The 17,157-nt window shown below is 44.3% G+C and overlaps 1 protein-coding gene across 3 annotated transcripts; it reads right to left on the bottom strand.

Annotated features, from left to right (window-relative positions):
• Positions 1-1,928: 1,928 nt before the first annotated feature.
• On the bottom strand, positions 1,929-17,140 carry LOC129853346 (TBC1 domain family member 10A-like). 3 transcript variants are annotated; one of them, XM_055919288.1, is made up of 9 exons: positions 16,360-17,140; positions 14,074-14,173; positions 8,524-8,631; positions 8,343-8,449; positions 8,101-8,215; positions 7,785-7,850; positions 7,464-7,653; positions 7,097-7,251; positions 1,929-6,474 (listed from the first exon to the last, which is right to left on the bottom strand). In XM_055919288.1, exons 1-9 carry the CDS (start codon positions 16,539-16,541, stop codon positions 5,839-5,841), a joined length of 1,659 nt encoding a protein of 552 aa, XP_055775263.1. In that variant the 5' UTR covers positions 16,542-17,140; the 3' UTR covers positions 1,929-5,838. The 3 variants fall into 3 exon arrangements, with proteins under 3 accessions (XP_055775263.1, XP_055775264.1, XP_055775266.1); XM_055919289.1 differs by having other exon boundaries at positions 8,367-8,449; XM_055919291.1 differs by lacking the exon at positions 16,360-17,140 and adding an exon at positions 15,702-15,977.
• Positions 17,141-17,157: the final 17 nt, after the last annotated feature.

Genomic DNA, 17,157 nt, shown 5'->3' with positions numbered 1-17,157 from the left:
AGGCTATATGGTGCCGTACTGGGGCCCACAGGCAAAACCCAAGACTGAAAACATTAACAGACATAATAATAACATTGTTTAACGGCAGCCTCTGTTTGGAATGGTTGGGAATGCATGAGCCAGAGTGTGGGGAATATTTACAAGGGCACCCGAGACACGCAATGTCTGGATAGAGAAAGGGTCTGGAAGTAAGTGCAGTGTAAGCACAACTTTCCACTGTACATACAGTATGTAAACATAGACATATGGTGTATAACCAATGTAATACCAATGTTGTACAGAGGCTGATACAGGTAACTACATCCTGATATGGAAGGAAGGACATCAACGTGTAGAGCTTCCCTTTTGACAGTTGAAGACGAGAACTCCACATGGAAAAACACTGGGATGATTAAATGATCAGACCTGACTGAACCCCTTGCTGAGTGAGGCTCCTCGCACAACCCCTCATGTTTTCCCTGGGTGAGATGAATTACATTTTTACTTCACCCTGCCTTGAAAAGCTCACCTGCTGAGCCTATTACAAGGTCTCCATACATATGTTTTACCTCTGCCATTTCATTTAACCTGAGTCAACCTGTTATGCTCCATCAAACATGGGAATCGGATACCTCAGAAACACAGGTGCCTTTTGCTTTGCACTATGCCATCCCCCTGTTCCTGAACACATAGAGCCATGGGAGATGGGAGAAAGTCACCCGCATCGCATGAATCAGCCACTGTGACAGGGGTCTGTTAGGTTGAAAGATCACACAGAGGATCACAAGTCTCTCATTTACTGCTCCTTCTCCCCATTTCTATTAGCGGATGACAAGAAAGGACAGATGGATTTCTAAAGGCGTATATTTCCGTTGATGAGGAGATAAATCTGATCATTGCTGGAGAGTGGAGAAGAGCACAGAAAGGGTCTTCTTGATGTCCCCTTTGAGATGTAAATGACACTGAAAGAGGGGCAGGTGTCCACTGCTGAGAGGGAGTGTGTGAGGTGGTGGAGAGGTGGATGCATGGATTCCTAAACTATTAACAAACATACCTCTAGCCAGTTACAGACCACAAATCAAGAGCGAGAGGCAATACAAACGCGACCATTAACAAATCATGGTACTCTTCAGCAAGGTTTCGCAAGGCCACATGCAACCAACCAACCAGACATTTTCAAACTGTTGTGAAATCATGCACAAGTGTACTCAGTATTTTTCCAAAACTTGGGTAATCAGTGCCAAATAAAACAATGGCATACAAGTATTTTAAATTCTTTGGTAATTTCGAAATCTTGACTTGCATTTATTTGTTCATTTATCACAGAAAAAGACCAATACAAATGGTTAAAATGATTATTGCTAACTGACCTCGGGGACTTAAAAACTGCCTGCTGCTCGGAGACACCGGTAGTTTACCTAATTGTCTGACCTTCGATTGGGTTTTTTCGGGGCGCAAAGGCAGCAATTTGCGTTGAACTCTTGTTTGTCAAAGGGGAAAAGTGTTGCTATTCACTCCAATTATCTCACACCTCGAGGTGGGAAAAATAGATGTTTGACCGTCAAAACAGGAAATTGTGAAAAACAAAACCGCCTGTAAGTAACCTTGGATGACCTCACCTTGAGTAGGTTACACCGTCCCCGAAATGAGGAACGGTAAAAAAAAAAAAAAAAGGACAGAGGTCAAATATTTCCTTAATTGTGTTTAAAAAATATTTTTACAACTTTTGTCACACATATGTGTTGTTTTACATGGTGTTTAGCAGACTTTTCTCTTCAAAACATTTAGAATCACAAATGTGGAAGACAAGTAGGGGTCTTTTATGGCTCTACTGCTCCCTCTGCTGCTATAAAGTAAACTCACACCAGAAAGCTACTTTATTAGTAGGTTTTTGCCTATTCACTACTATACAAAATAACAAATTTCCAATACGCAAATGCAGGGTCAGCTGTTGTTGATCAAAGTGATTTTATTTGTAAAAACAAAATTGACAATATGAAACAACTTCTGAGATAAATACATATTTGTTGATAGTTGACATAGAAATACCAAAGGCCTCCCTGAATAAACAAAATGAAAACCATTGTGCTGAGAAGACATGGATATTTCTAGTGAAGAAAGCATTGCATGTGTGCTTTTTAAACTGTAAAGTTAGTGTCAAAATTGTCTAGCTAAAATATAGATTCAGTTTCTACCATGATTTATGGCAAATGGTGGATTATGATCATCAAATACGGATGTGTACACACAAAAAAATACAATGTTTCATTACAAAAGGATATTTTTCAAATTAGTCTTATATACACATTTTAAGCATTAAATTAAACTAGAATAGCTGCAAAATGGGAAATGTGATACAGGCCACTATACACTTGGGTGGAAAGGCTATGTGGCTCCCGAGTGAGTGGCGCAGTGTTCTAAGCACTGCATCTCAGTGCTTGAGGCCTCACTACAGACCCTGGTTCGATTCCAGGCTGTATCACAACCGGCCGTGATTGGGAGTCCCATACGGCAGCGCACAATTGGCCCAGCGTCGTCCGGGTTAAGCCGTCATTGTAAATAAGAATTTGTTCTTCACCGTCTTGCCAGGTTAAATAAAAAATAAAATGTTTGTTGTTGTTTACTTGACCTCCATTCACCTTTTATTGCTTTTTAGTGAGGTCTTAGAGGTGACCTGTACAACAAACGTGCAGCATTCAGTGGAATGATATATTGTAGCAATAATAAGTGTTGTGCATCGATTACGTCTTAATCTCTACTGAATAATTTCCTATAGTGCCTACAACAGAATAGTTAAAAATCTTTGACACCTCTGACTGCAAACCTTGAGTTTCCTCTAAACTTGAATCATCAAAAAGGCTGTGGTCAACAGACTGTCCATTATTTTCCCAAAGCAAAGGCCTGATCTTTATCCCAACAGGCCTCATGATTTCCCCAAATGAATATACATTTTTTAAATGGAAAGGCTTCAACGTTATCCCAAAAGATGAAAACTCCAAGATATCCCAAAAGTAATCCCTTCGCCGGTATGCAACAAGTAAGGCTAAGCATCCATAGTAACAGGCAATGGATCAATCCGATGATCCTTATCACATTGTTATTTGGTTTGATCACCATATATCTGGACCTGTCACTCAGTGTAGCAATAAGCTGATCCGTGTCTTTACAGAGCCACACTACATGACCAAAAGTATGTGGACACCTGATCGTCGAACATTTCATTACAAAATCACAGGCATGAATATGGAGTTCGTCCCCCCTTTGCTGCTATAACATCCTCCACTCTTCTGTGAAGGCTTTCCACTAGATGTTGGAACATTGCTGCAGGGACTTGCTTCCATTCTGCCACAAGAGCATAAGTGAAGTCGGGCACTGATGTTGGGCGATTAGGCCTGGCTCGCAGTCGGCGTTCCAATTAATCTCAAAGGTGTTCCAGAGTCTAATGGCGGCGAGCTTTACACCACTCCAGGAGAAGCTTGGCATTGAGAATGGTGATCTTAGACTTGTGTGCAGCTGCTCGGCCATGGAAACCCATTTCATGAAGCTCCTGACGAATCATTCTTGTGCTGACGTTGCTTCCAGAGGTAGTTTGGAACTCAGTAGTGAGTGTTGCAACCGAGGACAGACGATTTTTACGCGCTACGTGCTTCAGCGGTCCCGTTCTGTGAGCTTGTGTGGCCTATCACTTCATGGCTGAGCAGTTGTTGCTCCTATATGTTTCCACTTCACAATAACAGCACTTATAGTTGACCAGGGCAGAAATTTGACCAACTGACTTGTTGGAAAGGTGGCATCCCATGACGGCACCATATTGAAAGTCACTGAGCTCTTCAGTAAGGCCATTCTGCTGCCAATGTATGTCTTTGGAGATTGCATGGCGGTGTGCTCGATTTTATACACCTGTCAGCAACGGATGTGGTTGAAATGTCCGAATCCACTAATTTGAAGGCGTGTCCACATACACTATATATACAAAAGTATCTAGCCTGCAAAGTCCACATCACCCAGCACCTGTGCAGAGGAGCAGAGGTTAGCACTATACAGCTGGGCCGTTCCACAAAGAGTGCCCTTTGATATTTTAAGTAGAAATTGTGCACCAATATTGAATTTTAACAGCATGTTATATTAAATGAAGTGCCCTTTAATAAAGACCACATAGATAATTAAATAAATTCAGCTTTTTGAAATTCCCCTCCGTGCACCGTCTGACTTCTAGGAAGATTTTAACCCACTTAACCCTACTCAAAGTTTTCACCATCATTGTAAAGTAATTTTGTTTCTTTGACAAAGTAATTTTGAAGATTCACAAGGGTATTTAAGATTAAATCACCAACCTTGTTACAGTCAACCCTGTTACTATATTTGGCACTTAAGTCTTTTTTAAATTATTATTTAACCTCAAGAGGGTAAAGTGTAAAAAAAGAAAAGTGCTTTTTATGGCAATGTTATAATTAGGTGAAATCAAATTAGGTTGACCAAGTTACACTTTCAAAAGGCACCTAATTGGTGGAACAATCCAGCTAACTGCTATGGCACTCACGCCCCCAAAAAGTTAAAATATGAACATGCATGAATACTGTACAAGACATATTGGCTTTTAAGAAACCCAAGGGCAGGAATGTGTCAAATCATTGTGAGGAATGTCCAGTCCTGTCTCCTTCTTGCATACCTTACATGAGTTAAATGCTACATAGTAACTGGAATTGCCTGGCACAGTGAGGATTTTTTGTCTGGTCTCAAGACATCAGGCCTATTACCACCTGGCAGGGACAATAGATAGCCACAGGCCATGGAGGTCGAAGATTTATACACATGTTGTACAAGGCACATGTCATAGGTCACCTTTTACTGGAGAGTAAAACAAGCTTGCAAGTTCCTTTGAAAGCATGGAATTGACACGTAATGAGTGTAAATTCGAGACAAGAGCGCTCTGAGTTCCTTTTTAGGAAGGGGAAGTTAGCAGCTGGGATAACAGAATTTACAGGAAAACACACCAAGTCTGCTCTCTGGTGGTGAAGGATGGAAGCTCTTTACTTATCGATAAGGCCAACTGGGACTTGACTCAACCAACCTGACTTGAAACAATATTTACCCAGCTCTTTCTTAAGCATTATTCAAAATGAAAATGGCAAGGGTTTACATTAAATTTAAAAAAGTATCAATAGTAGTATAGCTTAGTTCAAAAAAAGTTAATATTTCCAATTCCTATTACCTACAAACCACAGATGGTTGGGAGATTTGAGTGAATTTAAAAAAAACATTTTAAACACTCCCATTTTGTGCAAATGAAGGCAGTTTAATAGTTTAATTTAATCAAGTCTCTTGTTAAACCCTAGAATCAGATAGTCTATTAGGTGATGATTGTTTTATGTATACAACTACACAACCAATAAATCAGTAACATGTCTCCCTTGCACAAAGAACACGGTCTCCCTTGCACATCACTAAGTCAGAGTGAAGAAGCATGAAGAGGTAACATACGGATGAAAGTATTATAACGCTTGGCAGTGATGCATTAGTGTATGCTGCTGACTGTGTGCTTGCTCTAGGCAATACGCTGTCTTAAAAGCAAGCAGAATAAAAATCATATGAAAAATATACAATTGTCGCCCATTGTTGGGCTACAGTGACATTGGCCATGGTACACCCAGTTGCTAGTATATGGCTGAGCTGTGCTAGTGCCTGAAAAAGAGACAGAGGGCTTGGTTGGCATGCAGAGGGCATGCAGAGGGCCTGAGAGTGAGTGAGCGAGTGAATGAGAACTGTCCAGGATAAAACAGGGGTTGTTCCAGTTCCTCTCTCACTCACCATCATGCCCAGTTTCACACATGCAGTTCCACCTTCTGCCCACAGCGAGAGCTACAGGTATGTGTCCTGATGATCTGCCTCTGTGCTACTCAGGCTCTGTCTGGACATCTCGAGGGGCGACTCTTTGAGAAGAGACTGGTCGTTAAAGACTGGTTGGTGGTTGAGGGCTGGTTGGTCATTAAGGGCTGGTTGGTGGGGCAGGTGAGAGTCTTTAGGTGTGTTTGGGAGGGGTGTGTCATTGACGAGGGGCTTCTGTACTGGTGAGTCTCTCAGAGTAGGCTGAGGATCTCTGAGTGGAAGCTGAGGATCTCTGAGTGGAAGCTGAGGATCTCTGAGTGGAAGCTTAGGGTCACCAGGTAAATTATAAGGGTTGGGGATCTCCGTGACAGGAGGAGGGGTTATCTTCATACTTCCTTTCTTAATGCTCTTCTTCCCCTTTTTGCTCTTCTTCTCTCCCTTCTGCAGCTGAGGGGTGGGCTGAGGGGGAGGCAGGGGCGACTCGACGATGATGGTGGGGTTCTGACGAAGGTCCTGGCGACTGGGAGGCTCCGAGGCCATGATAGCCCTGGCACCGTGCATTCTGGGAGGAGACTTCCAGTGCAGCTCACCGCGGTTCTTCCTCCAGCGCTTCAGCTGAACATGGTGCTCGCTCTCAACGTCCCGCTCTGAGACAGGCACATCCAGAACCTGAGGGAGGAGAAGAAAGAGAGAGAGGTTACTGCTGGTCACTGATAGATTATAGACATGCAGTACACTGGGAAACTTATGTACGAAAATACTCAATTGGTTTAGGCTATCTTGTAGGAAATGTGATTCAAAAAGTATAGTGCTAATGAGCAAGAGGAGAAAAGGTTTGTTAGGTGGTGAGTCATTCCAGTCCTTATCTTAACCTTGTTAGTAAATGTCAAACTGCCTAAGGCTAAAGGAGCTTCATAGTCACTCACAGTGAGGATGGTCAACACTATCAGAGAGGCTATTGTCAAAGTGAAGAGACACCCACACAAAGCCAGGGAGGGACTAGACACTGACCAGTCAGAACTGTGAATCACTTTAACTTCCACTCTGAACTCTACATTTCCACTGTACTACTACATTTCTGAACAGTCATTATTCTCTTTAGCCAGGCAGACGATAATTCCACTCTGGGTAAAATAGGGGTGTTATGTCATTCTAATCTCTATCTCACCGGACTCAGCAGTTAGATATACCCCAGTGTGCTTGAAGACGATACTAAACACTCCGGTGTTTATTATTGTGTAAGTCCTGTGTATCTCTATAGTCATTGACTCCCTGCTAGTGAAGCCCTTACCTCCCGGACGAGGAAGCCCTCCTGCATGTAGCGTGGCTCTATGGCCCTCAGCAGCTCCATGGTCTCATACTGGCCCTGACACGTTTTCAGCTTCTCACGGGTACCCAGCATACACTTCAGCAGCACCAGGCCCACCCGGAAAATTATCTTCACACCTGGGGGAGGGGTAAAAGGTCACACAGTCACTAACTGGACATGAGGGATGATTCCAGAGTTTAACATGAACAATTGCAAGCATCACAGGAACTTTACTGATTATCTCAATGGGTGATCAACAATACTGCCGATCTCCAGTGTATAAATTGGAGGTTGTAACTGAATGAATCCAAGACAGATGTTTGTGTGGGAGTTTCTGCAACTAACGAACCGTCACAGAGGAACATGTCCCAGACACGGAGAACTGAGGCCCAGGGCAGGGTGCGGGAGAAGGCACACATGAACCATTCTGTCATGTAGAGAATGGGCTCTATTTTATGTTTCTCCAGGTGGCGGTAGGTTAGGGGGGAGACACGCCGTGTCAAAGCATACAGGATCTCTCCATCTAACTGGATGGCCTCCTGCAGGGACAGAGGGGAGAGAGAGAAGTACGTAGTTTCATACTGACAGGAGAACAAAACACATCTTGTGTGGTCTACATTACTCTATGGGCCTTATCTTGTAGTGCATTAGTGAAGGGTACATGTCTTACCAGCCCTGCACTGTAGTATCCAGGGAGGTACTTCTCACAAATTTGGACCAGCCCCCAGAATGCATCCTGTGGAAAAACATACAGATGATGGTGTTAGGAAATTATGACTCGAACCATACCTTTAGAGGGACCCAAAACTAAAGCACAAAGTTGCGGCAGGCTAGCTATAGGTGTAGCGTACATAAACAATTCCATTGTAACTAGGGTCAGAAAAGGAAGGAAGCTGGTTGAGAGCACTGTTCACTTAGCTAAACCACAGGTCAGGGAGTCATTGTGAGAGAACCACAGTTCAGAGCACAAGAGGCACAGGGCTCACCTCAGCAGGCATGTGCATGAGCAGCACAGCAGCAATGGGGGCCTGGGCTTGACAGTAGCCCTCCTCTGGCCTGTACAGCGTGTAGGCCTTCAGAACACGGAACAAGTCCTGCTGTCTGTGTGGGTAAACAAACACCCACACAAACCCATGAACACACACAAGGACAAAGGTCAGACAAGACTAAATGTCAAACATTAGTCCCTGAGTGAGGATAAACAATCCTATTGTGTGAGACAACTAACCCGTGGCCCCCTCGTGATACAAACATCTCATGGAAGGGGAACTGTCTGTGCAGGTCTTTCTCAATCACATCCAGCTCTTTTGGGTCTCCAGCCTGACTGTCCAGCTCCTGAAACAACACCAGGGAGAGTCAACCTCAGTTCCACACAGTAAAAACAAACAGAGAGCAAGAACATAACCAACCTCGAACTTCCCCCGGTTCTGTTCCCTCTTCACTTTTCCTCCTGACAGGTAGAGCCAAGCACGGCCTCTCAGTGAGGGAGGGATTCCTTTCTGGCACCGCAGTCTCACCTGTTAAACAAAGAGACAGAGAAATGTATTTATTACCAACCAAAGATTGTTCCAGTAAAAATCAAGCTGCATTACAAGAGAGTTGTTATACTAGAGCATCATAGAGTCAGTATCGTTGACTGAACTGGAGGGACCCTGTAATCATGGAAACAAAACAAGCCGTTGGACCTATACAATACTCTATGGGTTCAGACAAATAACTCATTCACACTTCTACTCAGTCCTTTGTTTTTACAGAGATCATAAGCTACTGCCACTCTTTCCAGAAGAGTATTTTTATTTATTTATTTTTTAATTTTTTCACCTTTATTTAACCAGGTAGGCTAGTTGAGAACAAGTTCTCATTTGCAACTGCGACCTGGCCAAGATAAAGCATAGCAGTGTGAACAGACAACAACAGAGTTACACATGGAGTAAACAATAAACAAGTCAATAACATGGTAGAAAAAAAAGAGAATCTATATACAATGTGTGCAAAAGGCATGAGGTAGGCAATAAATCGAGTAATTACAATTTAGCAGATTAACACTGGAGTGATAAATCATCAGATGATCATGTGCAAGAAGAGATACTGGTGTGCAAAAGAGCAGAAAAGTAAATAAATAAAAGCAGTATGGGGGGTGAGGTAGGTAAATTGGGTGGGTAGTTTACAGATGGACTATGTACAGCTGCAGCGATCGGTTAGCTGCTCGGATAGCAGATTTTTAAAGTTGTTGAGGGAGATAAAAGTCTCCAACTTCAGAGATTTTTGCAATTCGTTCCAGTCGCAGGCAGCAGAGAACTGGAAGGAAAGGCGTCCAAATGAGGTTTTGGCTTTAGGGATGATCAGTGAGATACACCTGCTGGAGCGCGTGCTACGGGTGGGTGTAGCCATCGTGACCAGTGAACTGAGATAAGGCGGCACTTTACCTAGCATAGCCTTGTAGATGACCTGGAGCCAGTGGGTCTGACGACGAACATGTAGCGAGGGCCAGCCGACTAGGGCATACAGGTCGCAGTGGTGGGTCGTATAAGGTGCTTTAGTAACAAAACGGATGGCACTGTGATAAACTGCATCCAGTTTGCTGAGTAGAGTATTGGAAGCTATTTTGTAGATGACATCGCCGAAGTCGAGGATCGGTAGGATAGTCAGTTTTACTAGAGTAAGTTTGGCGGCGTGAGTGAAGGAGGCTTTGTTGCGGAATAGAAAGCCGACTCTAGATTTGATTTTGGATTGGAGATGTTTGATATGAGTCTGGAAGGAGAGTTTGCAGTCTAGCCAGACACCTAGGTACTTATAGATGTCCACATATTCTAGGTCGGAACCGTCCAGGGTGGTGATGCTAGTCGGGCGTAGGCAGCGAACGGTTGAAAAGCATGCATTTGGTTTTACTAGCGTTTAAGAGCAGTTGGAGGCCACGGAAGGAGTGTTGTATGGCATTGAAGCTCGTTTGGAGGTTAGATAGCACAGTGTCCAAGGAAGGGCCGGAAGTATACAGAATGGTGTCGTCTGCGTAGAGGTGGATCAGGGAATCGCCCGCAGCAAGAGCAACATCATTGATGTATACAGAGAAAAGAGTCGGCCCGAGAATTGAACCCTGTGGTACCCCCATAGAGACTGCCAGAGGACCGGACAACATGCCCTCCGATTTGACACACTGAACTCTGTCTGCAAAGTAGTTGGTGAACCAGGCAAGGCAGTCATTAGAAAAACCGAGGCTACTGAGTCTGCCGATAAGAATATGGTGATTGACAGAGTCGAAAGCCTTGGCCAGGTCGATGAAGACGGCTGCACAGTAATGTCTTTTATCGATGGCGGTTATGACATCGTTTAGTACCTTGAGCGTGGCTGAGGTGCACCCGTGACCGGCTCGGAAACCGGATTGCACAGCGGAGAAGGTACGGTGGGATTCGAGATGGTCAGTGATCTGTTTGTTGACTTGGCTTTCGAAGACCTTAGATAGGCAGGGCAGGATGGATATAGGTCTGTAACAGTTTGGGTCCAGGGTGTCTCCCCCTTTGAAGAGGGGGATGACCGCGGCAGTTTTCCAATCCTTGGGGATCTCAGATGATACGAAGGAGAGGTTGAACAGGCTGGTAATAGGGGGTGCGACAATGGCGGCGGACAGTTTCAGAAATAGGGGGTCCAGATTGTCAAGCCCAGCTGATTTGTATGGGTCCAGGTTTTCCAGCTCTTTCAGAACATCTGCTATCTGGATATGGGTAAAGGAGAAGCTGGGGAGGCTTGGGCGAGTAGCAGCGGGGGGGGGGGGGGGGGCGGGGCTGTTGGCCAAGGTTGGAGTCACCAGGAGGAAGGCATGGCCAGCCATTGAGAAATGTTTGTTGAAGTTTTCGATTATCACGGACTTATCAGTGGTGACCGTGTTACCTAGCCTCAGTGAAGTGGGCAGCTGGGAGGAGGTGCTCTTGTTTTCCATGGACTTTACAGTATCCCAGAACTTTTTGGAGTTAGAGCTACAGGATGCAAATTTCTGCTTGAAAAAGCTGGCCTTTGCTTTCCTGACTGACTGCGTGTATTGGTTCCTGACTTCCCTGAACAGTTGCATATCGTGGGGGCTCTTCGATGCTATTGCAGTTCGCCACAGGATGTTTTTGTGCTGGTCGAGGGCAGTCAGGTCTGGAGTGAACCAAGGGCTATATCTGTTCTTGGTTCTGCATTTTTTGAACGGAGCATGCTTGTCTAATATGGTGAGGAAGTAACTTTTAAAGAATGACCAGGCATCCTCAACTGACGGGATGAGGTCAATATCCTTCCAGGGTACCCGGGCCAGGTCGATTAGAAAGGCCTGCTCGCAGAAGTGTTTTAGGGAGCGTTTGACAGTGATGAGGGGTGGTCGTTTGGCCGCGGACCCGTGGCGGATACAGGCAATGAGGCAGTGATCGCTGAGATCTTGATTGAAGACAGCAGAGGTGTATTTGGAGGGCAAGTTGGTCAGGATAATGTCTATTAGGGTGCCCATGTTTACGGATTTAGGGTTGTACCTGGTGGGTTCCTTGATGATTTGAGTGAGATTGAGGGCATCAAGCTTAGATTGTAGGACTGCCGGGGTGTTAAGCATATCCCAGTTTAGGTCACCTAACAGAACAAACTCTGAAGCTAGATGGGGAGCGATCAATTCACAGATGGTGTCCAGGGCACAGCTGGGAGCTGAGGGGGGTCGGTAGCAGGCGGCAACAGTGAGAGACTTATTTCTGGAGAGATTAATTTTTAAAATTAGAAGTTCGAACTGTTTGGGCATAGACCTGGAAAGTATGACAGAACTTTGCAGGCTATCTCTGCAGTAGATTGCAACTCCTCCCCCTTTGGCAGTTCTATCTTGACGGAAAGTGTTATAGTTGGGTATGGAAATCTCAGAGTTTTTGGTGGCCTTCCTAAGCCAGGATTCGGAAACGGCAAGGACATCAGGGTTGGCAGAGTGTGCTAAAGCGGTGAGTAAGGCAAACTTAGGGAGGAGGCTTCTGATGTTGACATGCATAAGGCCAAGGCTTTTTCGATCACAGAAGTCAACAAATGAGGGTGACTGGGGACATGCAGGGCCTGGGTTTACCTCCACATCACCCGAGGAACAGAGGAGTAGTAGGATGAGAGTGCGGCTAAAGGCTATCAAAACTGGTCGCCTAGAGCGTTGGGGACAAGGAATAAAAGGAGCAGATTTATGGGCGTGGTAGAATAGATTCTGGGCATAATGTGCAGACCAGGGTATGGTGGGGCACGGGTACAGCGGAGGTAAGCCCAGGCACTGGGTGATGATGAGAGGTTGTATCTCTGGACATGCTGGTCTCAATGGGTGAGGTCACCGCATGTGTGGGGGGTGGGACAAAGGAGGTACGGAGAGTGGAACTACGGGGTCCATTGCAAACCAAAACAATGATAACTAGCCTGAACAACAGTATGCAAGGCATATTGATATTTGAGAGAGACATACAATAAGGCATAAAGTGATTGCAGGTCTTGATTGGGAGAGCTAGCTAAAACAACAGGTGAGATAACAGCAGCTAGTCAGCTAACAGCAACAGCAGGTAAAAATGGTGACGACCAGGCAGACAGGGTCGGATTAACTACACACAGATCCTGAGTTAAAGCACAGAGCCGACAGATAAAACACAAATAAACGGAATGGAGTACCGTGAATTAATGGACAGTCAAGCAGGCATCAGCTATGTAGCCGAGTGATCATAGTGTCCAGGGGGCAGCCGTAGATGGAGCAGTGAGGCCTCCACTAAGCTAGCCCGCGGCGTTTAAAGTTAGTAGCCCGGGGGGGTGGTCTGCTCAGACGGAGGGGGTCTGCTCAGACGGAGGCCGGTTGAGGGCACAGCGGATGGGGTATTTGTCTGCAGACCAGACGTGGTCGTGTCGACAGAGAATCCAAGCCGGATGGCGGTGGCGAAAGAGAGGTTGTGAGTTGTAGAATTGTGTTTGCTAACTGGTGCTAGCTTCGTGATTCAGACAGCTAGTCATGGGTAGCAAGCTAGCAGAAGATGGAGGTCTGTATGAACAGCCATTGGAGGAAGTCATGGAACAACAAAGTAGAGAAGGGGAAAGAGAGACACTATGACTCCTGAGTGAACTCTGAGATCAACCAGCATAGCAGCCAGAGGAAACATTGCCTACTGATCATTTTTGTGTTTATTTAAGTGCGTGCACTTGAGTGCGTTTCATGTGGTAATACCCTTAACCAAGTCCATACTTGAGTTTGCAGTGGGAACAAGCTAGTCGCTGTCAAACCTGCAATCTCCACCCTAACTTTGTTACGGGGATGGGTCATGTGATGTTACCCCCACCCAGAGTCTTGCTCTGTCAAGTGTTCCAACATGGAGTCGGTGAGGGAAATTAAGGGATGGGTTGTGTTATGCCCTGCTGCTGACTCATGGAATTGCGATTAGGCTGAAGTTTAGTAGTTAACGTTAGACACACGGGTAGAACTGGCTAGGCAACTTGAGAAGGAAACCAACCGGCCTGAAAAGCCAAAGCCCTGAACAACCTCCATGAAGGAAACTATCCAAATCTTTACACCTCTTCCAACCATTAAAGTTTACTGGGGAACAAACAAGTCAGTGTCTGACATGCAGGTTAATCACTGGCTTGTCTGAATTATTAGGGAACACAAACAGTGTTGTTGTCCTAACAGTAACTGTGCTGTAGCAGCCATTACAATACAGCCCAAACCCCCAACATGCCTGGACAGAGGATGGCATGGAAGCAATACTTAGATTTACAAAACAAGGGCAGAGTGCTATCAAGATGCAAGAACTAACTAGGCCCTGGTTGACTAATAACATAATAAGGAGTTGCCACATACTGTGCAATAACTTATTTAGGATCGTTTGAGGAATAATTAAGACCACCAGATGGTAAGAGACAGTGTCACAACAGTCTAGACACGGCAACAAATTAAGTTGTGTCAGCCCTATGAATGTTCCAACTCTCAGCAACTCTCTGACCTTTTTGTGTCTCTTGACCATCCATTTGTCCCAGTTGCTCAGCATGTCGAGCCACTTGACCTCTCGCTGCCTCAGCACCTCTGGAGGGACATCCTGAGCCCTGAGGGAGAGACAGAAGAACAAGGAGGAAATGTTAGAACTTTCTAAATCTAAGCAAAATGATAGAATTAATTTTATAAAAATCTGTTATAGCTTTCTAGAGTTTCAAATTGTAAAAAAAAAAAAAGGTGTAGAACTAGAATGCAAATAAACAGGTTTCGAAACATTAAAGATAAGAAATTCAGCGGGAGGAAAGGGTAAAACAGGTATCTGAGGCATTTGATTTTCCCTCTGCGTACGCAGGAAGGGCGGGCCTTGTGCAGAACCAGAAAAGAGATTAGGTAATGCTATAATGTGGTAAGTTTGGCTCCATGCCTCCATCCAAGAAATGGAACTGAGCATGAGAAAATATATAGGCCTAACGTTTTCTTATAGCTTGGCTTGATGGCGCTTAAGTAGCATGTAATCATCAGCACAACCTTGTAATCATGGGGTATAAGAAGTCTTCAAAGAGAGGCGTTTTAATTTGGACAACCCTCTTTCCACTTAAAGCCAGAATCCTTAGTTGCTGCATACACTTTTTGTCTTTTGAATGATTGATCTATACCCACTGATTCTTGAAGAATATAAAATATAAATGCCTCATGTGCTCAGTTCAACTATCGTACCCCATCAGAACACAAAATAGTTTACCCAAATGTTAGTAACCAAAGTAAAATGTAAACAATAACTGTTTAGCTTCAAAGCCTGGTTAAAACAGAGCTATGGATACAAGGACTGGACATAATATCACATGTATTGTCTATGAATTTGAGAGCGGTTACATTTCTCCAGCCCCATCTCTTACCTTTTCAGAAAAACGGGGGTGGGAAACTCTTTCCTATTGTTTCAATTAAGGATTCTAGCAGTAATTCTATTCACTCCAATCCCCAAAACTAAGATACAAATATTTATGTTTATCTTATCTTCCTTTGCCAGTTTGCCTATCACCTTACACGAGTGAAAATAAATAGACTCTGCTGTACTTAAGTAGAATTTTGTTCATCACATAGAAATCTTAATTAAAAAAAAATCTTTGTCTCCCACTTCCTATAAAACCCTTAGCCAGAAGAGGCACTCCAACAATGTGGCACCAGAGATGTGGCACCAGAGATGTGGCACCAGAGATGTGGCACCAGAGATGTGGCACAAGGCCAGCCAACACTACAGAACACAGGAAGCTCCCAGGCAGATAGTTCTTGCACAAATTTCACTAATTCCTTCCATTTGCAGTGTGCTACACTGCAGGGCATGGACATGAGCACAAGAACAAAGACTTCTCACAATTAGAGAGACTTACCTCTTGTTGCCTTTGGCAAAACCATAAAAGAGGAAATTGGAATAAAATACATAATATTGTTGACATATTAAATTATTTGGAAGGCGAAGGGTGCATTGAGAAAAGCAATGTGTAATTGTACTCTAACTATGCATCCTAAGATTTAAACTTAACGTAAGCCTACTATTAAAAGAAAAGAGACAAGTCAATGTCATGAAAAACATGTGCTGAACCAAGTGTAAAAGGAAGAATGTGCTCAGAAAAACAAAACCTGGTGTCTCTCCAATCATGAAAGGGAGCATTTGAGTCCCCATGCTGCCAGCTGCATAGTCCAAAAGTTAATATGAGGTCAGTGTCCATAAGGCATTGTGATTCAAAGACACCACAAAAGAGGGAGATGAACAGGAAAGGAGATTAAGATGATAAAGCTGGTCAGCGTCGCCCTTCACACCTAAAGGTTTATTCTCAGTTCCCCCATTCAGACTATTCGGTTCTTATCATCCTAGGCAAGACCAAACACTGTATGTAAACAAACAATCAGGGGCCTTCCCAGAACTTCAGCGCAGACTGGTGGCTTGAAGGGAGGGTCTCTGCTTACAGAGACTTTATGATGCTAGTCCACAGTTTGAGTAAATTGGTTCACATATCTTAAAACAGTACAGGGTAATTAAACAACTTAGTTAGAGAAATAAGTCACATTCGGTAAGAACAGTGAGTTTATGCCAAGTACACCCCAAATGGCCCCATTCACATATTAATTGGGAGGTTGATACTGGAGGCATGCCTTTATCCATAGATGGGACTAGAAAGACAACCCTTTAAAAACACACATTTGATGTAGTCACATTTCACACACCCAAGTAACTATAGGAGTGTGTAAACTTACAAATTATATGGGGCAATGTGAGCAGAACACAAACGTTACTTACGATTCTTCTGAATACTGTTGCGCCCCTCCAATAAATCCATATTTATCAGTGTGCCTGTCGTTGGTAAAGCCGTTAATCTCGGAGTCTGAGCCAAGGGAGCTCTCGTCGTCCATATGACTACTACTAATGGTCCTGATACTTCTCGAGTCGGCCGACTGGCGACCATTCTCTATTTTAGCCATGATTCTCTCAATAATACATATATTTCTTTGGCACTGTCACAACCAACAGTATGTAACCAGGCGAACGTTTATAAACAAAACGAATGACATGGCATGGAATACGTAGCTAGCGATAGCTGTCAGCACTAGCTAGCGTTGCTAATTCATCTAGTTATTAACAACAAAATTCGTAACTGAGCGAATGAAATGTTAGTAAATACCGCACGGTTTCCCGTGTGATGTTGACGTCCCAGCCTTTTCAGACAGTAACGTCAGCTAGCTGCCGTGTGTGCGTAAATGAAGGTAAACGAATCTGGCTAGCCTAGCTAGCTTGTAATGTGGCAATGAATTAGTTAGCCAGCTAGCTAACTAGGTAGCACAATTCACCACAGATGTGCATTTGTTGGTGAAGCAAGCTAAAAGACAGTTTGTGTCGTTCCTTCCTTCCTCCTAGTCCATGTATTCCGTTTCCTTGTCAAGGCAAGTTGAGAAGTTCGGATGTCCTGCCTGCGCTCTCATCTAGCGCAGTGGTTGCAACTTGATTTCCCCATTGGTAGTCACATCAGCTGCCTCACTCTCTTGAACATCTGCTTACTCAATATTTTGAGCTGCATATCCCAGTTGCACACCATGACAG

Source organism: Salvelinus fontinalis, chromosome 4 (genome assembly GCF_029448725.1).
Source record: "Salvelinus fontinalis isolate EN_2023a chromosome 4, ASM2944872v1, whole genome shotgun sequence".
NCBI lineage: Eukaryota > Metazoa > Chordata > Actinopteri > Salmoniformes > Salmonidae > Salvelinus > Salvelinus fontinalis.
The sequence above is the reverse complement of the archived record's forward strand: the minus strand, read 5'-3'. Positions and strand labels throughout refer to the sequence as shown.

Coding starts and splice junctions, on each gene's coding strand:
- LOC129853346 (XM_055919288.1), bottom strand. CDS start 16,541: ATGGCTAAAATAGAGAATGGTCGCCAGTCGGCCGACTCGAGAAGTATC. Junction 8,632..14,073: donor TGGTCAAGAGACACAAAAAG/GTCAGAGAGTTG, acceptor TTTGTTTAACAG/GTGAGACTGCGGTGCCAGAA. Junction 7,654..7,784: donor GATACTACAGTGCAGGGCTG/GTAAGACATGTA, acceptor CTGTCCCTGCAG/GAGGCCATCCAGTTAGATGG.